The sequence below is a fragment of the Condylura cristata genome, unplaced genomic scaffold, assembly GCF_000260355.1.
Source record: "Condylura cristata isolate star-nosed mole 26May11 unplaced genomic scaffold, ConCri1.0 scaffold00014, whole genome shotgun sequence".
Taxonomy (NCBI): Eukaryota; Metazoa; Chordata; class Mammalia; order Eulipotyphla; family Talpidae; genus Condylura; species Condylura cristata.
In genome coordinates, this window is record NW_004567115.1 from 6,331,852 (window position 1) to 6,343,198 (window position 11,347).

At 33.0% G+C, this 11,347-nt stretch overlaps 1 protein-coding gene across 4 annotated transcripts in view; it reads right to left on the reverse strand.

Annotated features, from left to right (window-relative positions):
• Positions 1 to 370: 370 nt before the first annotated feature.
• The window catches only part of TRPC1 (transient receptor potential cation channel, subfamily C, member 1), a 59,136-nt gene continuing 48,159 nt past the window's right edge, over positions 371 to 11,347 (reverse strand). For 2 of the 4 annotated variants that reach the window (XM_004682136.2, XM_004682135.2), the window contains 4 exons: positions 4,609 to 4,784; positions 3,322 to 3,523; positions 2,644 to 2,838; positions 371 to 2,268 (listed from right to left, as the gene is read on the reverse strand). In XM_004682136.2, the coding sequence (XP_004682193.1) occupies positions 2,041 to 2,268; positions 2,644 to 2,838; positions 3,322 to 3,523; positions 4,609 to 4,784 (801 nt within the window). In that variant the 3' untranslated portion in view covers positions 371 to 2,040. The remainder of the gene's footprint in view (positions 2,269 to 2,643; positions 2,839 to 3,321; positions 3,524 to 4,608; positions 4,785 to 11,347) is intronic. The other 2 variants (XM_012724942.1, XM_012724941.1) reach the window with 1 other exon arrangement.

Here is an 11,347-nt window from a genome sequence, read left to right on the forward strand (position 1 = left end):
TTCCATTGTATGCATGTGCAATTTGTTCATCTATTTAGCAGTTGTAGGTATTTGGTTGTTTTCAATTTCAGATCATAAGTAAGCTGCTATAAGCACATTCACATATAGGTCTTTGTATGGGTACATCATTTTAAAATATAATATTTAAAAATATAGGAAGAAATTCTGTAGAGTTAAATGATATTGTCATTGGAAGTAGCATAGGGAAGAAAGGGGTCTGAGATTTTGTATTTTAGGTTTTTGACACACTTTTAAAGGACACTTTGTTTTAAACTTTTAAAAAAGTGAATTTTGTAGTATATAAATTATAGCTTAATTTGTTGTAAAATGTAAAATATATACAATACTACAGTGGACAGATTATCAATTCATAATATAATGTCAAGTTTTATTCACTTTTTTTCATACATATGCCGCCATTCAAAATATACCTTATAAGTAACTCATGCATACAGTAGATACTCTATAAATATTTTGATTTAATAATTAGGTTATTTTTTTAGAATGACTAAAAATCCTGAATGTAAAATCCCAGCTGGGAAATGCATAATCCCATTGTAGACAAAATATATAACTTTACAATAAACATTTTTATAAGAATTTGTCCAAAAGAGAAAACACTTACAATTTGGAAATGAAAAGAAAGCAAGATGAAACACAATACTAACACATTTAGACAATGATCCCTGGATTGGTGGTACTTAACACACCAAGGGCTACCTGCGCCCTGTGTGGCAGTAAGACCATCAGACATTCAGTTAAGAAGATAATTACATGTATAGTAACCTCTTAACTGGAAATGCTGTGAAAATATATAAGTGATAGTCTGTGAGGAAAAATTTAGCTACATCCCTTACATAAACATAGCAAAAAATTTAAATACATATTTTATTTCCCAATTTAAACAAAAGATCAATGTTTTCCATCTTAAGCAGCAGGAATGATCCACAAATAAACATGAAGTCACTTTTATAGAAGCTATGTTAAATACTGTAGAAAATATTTTGGGAGGTAAGTTCTAGAATCTTAGTCAAATATAAAACAAATCCTTGCATTAAATAGTTTTCTGAAGTTCACAAAAACAAAACAGTCTGTGACCACACATGTTCATTAAGTGTCTTTGAAATTCTTATTTTGAGTTAGCTTTAGAACTATGAACATTAAGTCTGACTTAAAAAAAATTATAGCTACAATGTATTATGTTAAAGAAAAAAATAAAAGATATTAAACGTCTAATCTTAGAGAAGTAGTTGTGCAAACTTTAAAATCAAATATGCCATAGCTACAAACTATATTTTCCCAAAACTATGTAAGTCTATAAAAATTCAAATACAGGGACTATATCAATACATGTAAATGTATATATAAAATACCATTAAGTGAAAAAAACAAGATTAAAAATATAAAGTGATTACAACCATGTAAAAGTAAATATATTACAATAACAAAACTGAAGTGAATTTAAATTTATAGAGACAAATTTAAATATTCACTAGGGTGTTTTCTTTGTTGCTTACGATTATAACAAAATAAAAAAGAAAAAAATAAACTATTATTTTAGATAAAACTATATTCCTAAACAATAAATACTAAACTATATATGAACTTCCAAAACAAAGATTTAAAAAACCATGACTTCTATATTTCAAGAGCATCCTATGGAAGGAGATCAGCCCACATTTGCTGATTCTTTTTATACAAGTACATATCTTCTGGCAATACGTACAACTATAACTGCCCTTCTTAAACATAAAATGAAAAAAATTTTAAAGTATTGTTTGAGTAAGAAAACCAAGCAGCATGCTAGCAAAATCTATCTACTTAATGTTTGCTCCTGCAAAAAGCCACTATCAAGGGGTTTTAAAAAACTAATTCTATATACATATTTTACACAACATATATTATGCTATAAATATTTTAAAGAATGGCTTTTATATAATTGTTGACTTCAATATATATCTTATTATTTAATTGTAAGTTGTGCAAATACAGTCATTCAGATTAATTATTGAAAATTACTCTACATAACTTAAAAAACGATTAATTTCTTGGGTAAAACATAGCATATTTCGAAGTCCGAAAGCCAAGTAAATCTCTTATTTCATTTCGGAATTTTGACAAATCTTGGCGCAGTTCATTTAAATTTTCCACAGTTGCCTGATCGGTACTTTGCATCTTCTGTCTCATAGAAGTTAAGTATCGATGCACTAAGCAGCACATCACTTTTTGGTAGTTTTCGTCTCTCTTTTGTTTTAAATTTCTCCATTCCTTTAAAACAAATAATAATGTACTAGAGATTTGCATAAATTAACAAGGTATATTGAAAAAAAATCACAGACATCACACATGATTTATAGCAACATGTAATGAATTATTCGTGTACTAAACAATTTTCAAGTACTAGAAATAGACTTCTGAGTATTTTCCATATTTTAAAGATATGAGGTGAGATTCTATGAAAGAAAATCATAGTACTCTCTCATTCTTAGCAGACATTGAGTCCTTACTTTATGTTGAATAGTAATTAAACATTTGGATACAGGAGTGAAAAAAATCTTATTTTTTGCATATTTATGATTCAGGAAACATTTAACATTAGAAATAAAGACTTCCAAGTTGCAATTCACATTTCAAACTTCTTACCTTTAAACTGTTTTGCCGTTTAACCTTGCCTTTTGATGTGTGAGAGCAAATCCATTTGCTGAGGCTACTAATCATATAGCAGATAGTCTTTGGTGAAGGAACAATGTTAAAAGGTGGGGGCAATGTGCATTTGTCATCAAAGTAACTAAGCCACAGCTTTGCTCGGGCAAACTTCCACTCTTTGTCTTCATGATTCTACAAGAGCCAAGTGAAAAAGCAATGTAAGATATAAATACACACAGGAGGGACACATGAGGACATGGTTTGAAACTGTATAAATGTTTGCACAGGATGTGGTAAAAAGTTGATCAACCTTTGCAGTTAATACATATAACTTACATTTTTAAAAATTCTTTATTTAAAATCAAACCAATAACAAACTCTAGAAATCTCCCTACAAAACTGAGGCAACGAGGGGTGAAGAGTGAGAGCAGAAAGTAGAGAGGAGGCAGGAGGGGTTGTGGTAGAGAACTCTGGGCACCTGGTGTCGGGTGCGACGTACTAACAAGAGGTGTGGTCCTATAGCTCTAAATCTTATGATTGTTGCCATGATAACATTAAAAATCTAGATTTAATTTTTAAATGATGCCAATTCTTTGCGTAATCTTTGCTCATCTGCTGCATACTTTTGGTATGCTCTGAAAAGAATATAAAAATTTTTAAAGGGTCAATACTTACTGCTATCAACTGAAAGCTTTTATGAAGCATTGCCACCAGCAGCTTGGTGAGCACGATCACAACCACGACATTGTATGTACCAACAATAACAGCTCCAACAAAGGACTGCAGTTCTTCTCCATAGCTAAATCGTGTAACAAAGATTGCCACATGTGCTAAGGAGAAAATATACCAGAACAGAGCAAAGCAAGTACCAATGAACCTGGAAAGAGAATTACATTTCTGTTTAAAAGGAAATATTTTTAAATGAATGATCAAAAATAAAAAATTTATTTATATCAGTATTATATAAAGAAAACGTGGGTCATGAAGAATATTATATAAAATAAGGTTGACCTCAACATTACCGATTAGCTTTATTTTGACTTCAAAGATAAAGCATTTCTTAATCCTTGAGCCTCTTACTGCTTTTCTGACTATTTTCAGCCATGCAGCCTCCATGATGCTGTTAAAACATAGTTTGCCACTCCTCTGCTCAAAAACTTAAAGTGGCTCTCAAATCAATAGTCCCAAATCTTCCTGAGGCCAGTCACACTGTAACTGATCCCATAACCTTTCCACCTCATCTCCTACAACTCTTCTCTGGTTTACTATCTTCCATCCACTCCTGGATTTTCCTTGAGAGAGTGGGCCATACTCCCACCTCAGGGCACTTGCCTATGCCATTCCTTCTATCTGTGAAGGCTCTTCCTTCAGACTTATTCATGGTGAGTCTCTCACCAGCTTCTACCTTGACTACAAACGTCATCTTTTATGGGTCTTTTCTAACCTCTTACCTAAAACTGTATCCTCTCACTAGATTATAAACTCCATGAGTATAGTTTCACTCACTGACATTTAATACTTGAGGGGCAGAGATGCTGAACATCTTGCAGTAAGTAGTACAGATAAATAATTATCCAGTACAGAAAGATAACAAAATGCCAAGAATCTTGTTAAGGTAGAGAGTAGAGGAGCCAATAACTTAGGCCTCCTATTTATTGAATATTCCATACATAAAGATAGTTATGTAAATGATTTGCAAAAAATGTTTTAAGTTTCTGAATTTTTATTTTATGAAATATGAACATTTCATAAATTTACATGTCCACTGTTGCACAGGGGTCATGCTAATCCTCATATTGTTCCAATTTTAGTATATATGCTGCTGAAGTAAGTACTAAAGATTCTGCATTTTAAAAAGGAACCACTTAAAGAAAATTCTATTTCTGTAAGCACAATGTTATAGATAACATGACAGAGAGACATATATTTACTAAAAATTAAAAAAAAATTAGAGACACTCACGAGTGGAATGTATCATTGCTTTGCTGTTCACAGAAGATGCCTACACAGTCCTTCTGTTCTTTTGGAGTATAGCCTTTATCATACAGTTGTGTCAGTCCAATTGTGAAAGAAAACAAAACAAGAAGGAACATCCCAAGAAATTTTCCAAAATCTTGCAACATCTGTCCCATTGAAATCTGTGGAATATATTAGATAGGTGTTCATTACAGTCATCAAGAAAATAAAATATGAAACATTAAATGACTGGGCAATAAAAGGAAAACAAAAGCTACTCCTTTCATTCCACCAACAATATAGCTGCCTAACAAAATGCCATTCTAGCTAGTCATCCTAACACTGTTGAGTGCTGGATGGTACATTCCTTGAATCTGGATCAGGTCTGCAGAGAACACTGTTGCTCTGAAGTTTCATAGAGGAGGCATAAAGATTTAAGAAAAGGCCTCACTGGCAAAGGACAGAAAGAACTCTCTTTGCTCAAACCTAAAGAGAGATTTTATAAATATAAAAATCCATTACAAATATTTCATTTGATTTTTGCAACCAACTCTGTGTACATATGTGTGCATGGGATGAGACAGTGCTCTAATTTCATTCTTTTGCATGTGGTTGTCCAGTTGTCCCAGCACCATTTGTTGAAAACTCTCCTCATGCTGTTTTATGTTCTTAGCTCCTCTGTCATTTATTAGCTGACCATGTATGTATGGGTTGATTGTGGATTCACAATTCTGTTTCATTAATCTATTTTTATTCTAATACCATGCTGTTTTGATTATAATTGCTTTCGTAGTGAATTCTTAAAATAGTTTTTCCTCCTCTAAGACCACCATGATGTTTTTTAGAAAATTGAGGTGGTCAATTTTCTATCATTCTGAATCCATTTAGGAAAATACTATGTATGTAAGCCAAATGAGATGGCTTAGTACCAGAATGTGTATCTTTTGTAAAGCAAACATGTGGTGCACCTTGTAAATTTATTCAAGTCCCATTTCATCTTCATTCAATATTCCTTCAAAATCTCAGGAATAGGATTTTTAAAATGGCATTCAAATTTGGAGAATAATTTATCCTTTGGACTGGGCAATTCCACTACTAGGAATTGAGCTAATACTACACAAAGATGCATGTATATATGGAGAATGAAGTGCTGGCATAGAAAGATGGCTATAAATTAAGTTAAAAAAAAAAACCACAGGGCATAGAATGGTATAACATATTTTTCATTTATATTTTTACATTTATGTTTCAGATTTCTAACTTTTTAACAGGTTAGATCAGATCTATTTTCAGACAGATGTGGTTTAATATGTACAGAAGTTTGTACAAGAAACTATCACTGTTTATCTGTGGGAGGTAGGGCTAGGGTTGTAAAAAGCTGACAAGTTCCCCATTGGATTCAATTTGCCACATGCATTTGTAACTTTTAAGATACAGAATTAATGTCTAAAATAACCCTTCCTCAAATTTAACCAGTTCAAATTTATATAATTACATCTAGTCACAAATAAAACTTCTAATGTGCTCATCTGCTGAAATAACATGTATGATTACAAAATGGTAGCAGTAGGCAAGCTGAAGTGAGTCAGTTAATCAAGAAGAGGTGCGCAAAAAGACACACACAAGCTAATAGCCGAGGCTCGGCAACTGTGGAGACGCTCAATCTATTTGACTTTTAAACACTGGATTATCTCAGTGTGGTACTTTCGACTCTTATGCTTCCTTCATGTGGAACCTTCGAAAAGTTCTGAAAGAAGAAACAGGGTGGTTTTAAGATCAGAAAGCTCAGAAAAATAATTTTTCCCTTAATAAAACCTTTATTGGATCAACTTATTTAGCTTGTGAGAACCTACAATGAAGTTATAACATATTAATAGAGAATTTAGTAAGAATATAGTAACAGGTTTAGATAGCAACAGAAAAGCCTGTAATCAAAGAAAGTTTAGGTACTGTATGCTTACAGGTAAACAGGCTTTCCAATGTGATCCTGTATAATTTCATAATTTTAACTCAAAATATTTAACTTAAAAGTAAACTTCTTAATATTGTTTTAGAGTGTGTAATTCAATTTTATTATCAAGAAGAGCATTATTAATGAGGTACCACAAATGTCATGATTTGTTATTTAAAAGCAAAATAGTTTTTGTAAGATGGAAAACCAAAAAATAGCTACAGTGGATATCACCAGGGTGAACAACGGTTAGAAAAGCACTAAGTGAATGGCACTAAAAATGTTACTAACCTTTAGATATACCTTACTAAAAAAATGCAAATTTATTTTAGAATGAAAGTGATAGTTTATTTGTGGAATAATAATTTAAAAACTATCTACTTATATAAAACTGCTTAGAAGTCTTACTTGAGAAATACGAAAATTAAGAAATGTAAAGAAAAGGCAAAATTAACACTGAAATATACACAGGAGTTAGTACTAGTACAAATATATATATATATGGATGTATATGTGTGTTTCCTGATAATCAGAAAAAATGGAACTTTCTCAGTAAAAATTTTAAAAACGTATCACAAAATGCTGCTATTAATGTGGTAAAACAGTATAATATTACATTGCTTTAGCATAAGCAACACAGAAATACCAAACAAAGTATATCTCTTGATTTGTTAATATTAGCGAAGACTTATACTCAAGAAATAATTTAACTGGGGCAAAACAAGTCTTATACCCAGAGTACTATGTAGAACGGAAACAAACAAGTTAAAAGCCTGACAGGGAAAGCATTGACAAAATTAACATTTATATCAAGCATTAAATTTTAAGGTGTTGTATTTAAAAGAAGTAAAGGTAACAACTTCTAGTCTTTCTCCAACCAAATCTTATTGTCTCCCTTTTCCTGACTAACCTAATGCTGATTTCTTAGGGAGCAATACGTTCAATGAAAAGTAGTCATGACCTCAGACTTCTTGTCTACAAATAGCCAAGTGACCAAATTCTGGTCAATGAAATAGAAGTATCTGGTAGAACTCCAGGGCAAGTCATTGTTCTCTTGATAAAAAGAGAAAGACAGCTGGCCTATGCTTTCTGCCTTTTGCCCTCTCTGCATTCCAACTGCTTCCTGCTGGATGCAGACTTCATAGAAAGACATGGCGCAGGGAACTTGCAACCAAGAGAATGAGCCACTCTCTAAAGATGGCAGAATAAGGCAACAGAGGGTACCTTTATCTTTAGCTTCTCTGTGCTGTGTTTTAACTTGCTGAGCCACCAGGGAGGGCCTACCTTTATCTCTTGTGTTCCTCCAGCTCCCATCTTGATCCCTACCCCTCCCCTGCAGAATGTCTCTGATTTACAGTTGTCTGTTTTTGTTTTGTTGTGTTTTTTTAATTGTTATTATTTCCCCCTGATTCCTTATTTGGTCCCCCCATGTTCCTCCTATAAGTGAGACCATTCAGTATTTTTCTTTTTCCTTCTGACTTATTTTACTGAGCATAATCCCTTCTAGCTCCATCCATGTTGCTGCAAATGGTATCAGATTATCTTTTTGATTGCTGAATAGTATTCCATTGTGTAGCGATACATCTTTTTGATCCAGTCATCTATTTTTGTGCATTTAGGTTGTCTCCAAGTCTCACCTGTTGTAAGCAGTGCTGCAATAAACATTGGGATGCAGGCATCCTTTTGAATTAGTGTTTTTGTGTGCTTTGGGTAAATTCCTAGGAGTGAGACTGCTGAATCATGTGGAAGCTCCATTTTTAGCAGTTTAAGAAACCTCCAAACAGCTTTCCACAGTGGCTGGACCGGTTGCATTCCCACCAGCAGTGTAAGACAGTTCCTAAAAGGACTTTATTCTAATTTAATATTTTTTTTTTAATGATGTGACCTAGTAAATCCAAATAATAATAATCTAAATTTCCTTAACATAAATGATGTAAATCACAATCCATTTAATGCTAAATATTTTGATCAAAAAATTTAAGATGTGAAAATGTGGAAAAGAAATTATACCTCCAAAATAAAGTGTTTTATGCTGTGACATTCTGACCTAATTTCCATGACAAGTACCTTTGTTTAGATTTCTTCTGTTTCTCTCTTCTTTCCAGTTCCTTGTGCATGTTTTCTTCTTTCTGTTTTTGTCCCCTGTCCTTAAATGCTCCAAACATGTAAATGAGTGTATATATTAAATCTTTTCTTTTTACTTACATTTTACTTCTGGCCTCTTGGTTTTTTAAAGGTTTATTTATTTATACATACAAGAACTGGAGCACAGGCCAGGGGGTTAAGAGGATTCACCAGTGACAGAATGGGGAGCAGATCAGGCAGACTGATGGAAATACACCACTGAGGGGAGCAGGGGGTGGGACAGGAGAGGTCTGCCGCGCCATGTGGGCCACTTCCCTGTCTGGGAATCAAACTCATGCTACGGTGGACTGCTTCATAGCGCTGTGCTTTAATCTACTGCACCACCAGGGAGGGCCGTTGCTTCTATGTTTTGAAATACATTTTTTAATATTAAATATAATTAGCAAACGAATGCAAGTTCTTTAAATTTTTTAACATGACTGTTTTTTTGACTTACTATTGGTTTATAAAATTACATAAGTTTTTTTACTACAAATGAATGGTTTACAAAAGAGGATTTCCTGATTAGAACAGTGTACATATTTAAATATAGGGGATGTATTAAATACATCATGTTTTATTCCTATGATGGAATAATGTAACAGAAGAACTTAAATGGAGAAATGTTTTGATTAATGTAAGCTGGAAGAAGAAAACAAACTGCAACCAAGCAAACTGACATACACCAAAATGACAGTAATACACTTCTGAATGATTATAAGATGACAGCTGCCTGTTTTGTCTTTACTATGTTTTCCAAGTATTTTATAACAATATGTATTACTTCTATATCAGAAAAATTTCCTTTCTTTTGAAATATAAGATTCTGACTAGATATCTCTCAACTCATTCTAAACATGATTTCTACTAGCACCATGTATAAGCTTTGCCCATATTTTATTTTGCTCATGAAAAAGTTCTATGTCACGATTATGGTGGTGATTAGTCAGTAAGAAATCTAAGCAATTCTCTACTCTGAGTTTACTCTATACAGAGTTTCTGATATTTAATTGTTCATAAACTGTGGGGTTAGCTGTTTGCTCTACAAATATTGCTGGCTGATTGACTTGATTTTTATTCACTATAGAAATTATATTTATGTATATTTACAGAGAAAAGTTAACATAAAATGATTTTTGCACTTCACTTTAAACATTAAGTGTTAGAAACAGATGACACGCAATAAATTGTAAACATTTTTGCGTACAATTTGATGCTTTTGACATGTGCACATATATATACTAATGAAGTGATCAACACAATCAAGGTAGGAAACAACCATCACTGCCAAAGTCCCCATATGTAAATGTGGGAACTTGTTAATGTGTTTCTCAACACTGACGATACATAAATGTTATTATAATTTCATTTCCTTGTTTATATGCCACCGATAAAAGCAAAGCTTTTGAGTAATGTAGTCCCTAACCCCGTTTTCTTCATAAGCGCTATGATATTCATTGCAGTTTAATGTACCACATTAATTTTTAGGAACATATATTTTGCATTATAGCAGAACTATTTGAGTACTGGTTGTTATCACTGACTACATTATACTAAATACTTATCAGATCTATGCTTGGAAAATTTTCTTCCCTCCCTCCCTACAATCTTTTATATCCTTTGGCCCTTTCTCCCTTCCCCCTTTCCTCTTAACCTCACTTCTTTTAATAATATCCATTAGCTTTATAAAGTGTTTTACTCTTTGTCATATTGCCTACTTTCTGAACATCCAGTATTTGTATTTGTCATTCTGACTTCCTTAATTACATATAATTCCCTCAAACGCCTTTCATTTTGCTGTAAATGACAATATTTCATCTTTCTTTATGGCTGAATAGTATTCCATACTGAGGACAGACCACATCTTCTTGATGCAATCTTCTACCAATGGGGGAGTTCAGCAAGATAGCAGCAGAGTAAAGATGCAAAGCTCACCTTCATCATATATTCACAACTAAATTGCAGGATAGCAAAGTCAATAACCCCTGAAAGATAAATAGGGGTTTATCTTAACAGTATACAACAGAAACAACAGTCCAGAGGAAAAAAGTAGAAAAAGCTGCAGTTGAACTGTGTTTGCAAAATTTTTTTCCTTTCTTTGACTTGCTTTTTTATTCTCATACTAGTGTCTTTTAAAGGTAAGTATTAAATTTTGATAAAGTGTAATGTATCAACTTGTTTTATAGATTTTTTTCTTGGTCTTTTACCAATAAAACATTCGCTTACCCCAAGATAACACAGACTTTTTCCTATGGTTTCTTCCAGCAGTTTTATAGTTTTGGCCTGGATATTCGGGACTCTGAACCACTTTAATTTTTGTTTATGGTGTGAGGTAGATATCAACATTCATTTACTTGTCTATCTTAACACCAATACTGTACACTCTCTATCACTGTTATTCTACAATAAATCTTTAAAGCTCTCCCACTTAACTTTTTCTTTTAACTTGCTTTGGGTTATCTAAATCTTTCACATGTCCAGTCCATAAGAATTTAGAATCAGCTTGTTTCTATAAAAAACATGCTCAGGCCCTCCCTGGTGGCGCAGTGGGTTAAAGCACTGCACTAAGAAACTAAGCCACTTCCGCATGAGTTCGATTCCCGCCTGCCAAAAGGCGACCACATGGCAAGGCAGACCTCTCCTGACCCGCCCGCTGCTCCCCTCAGCAGT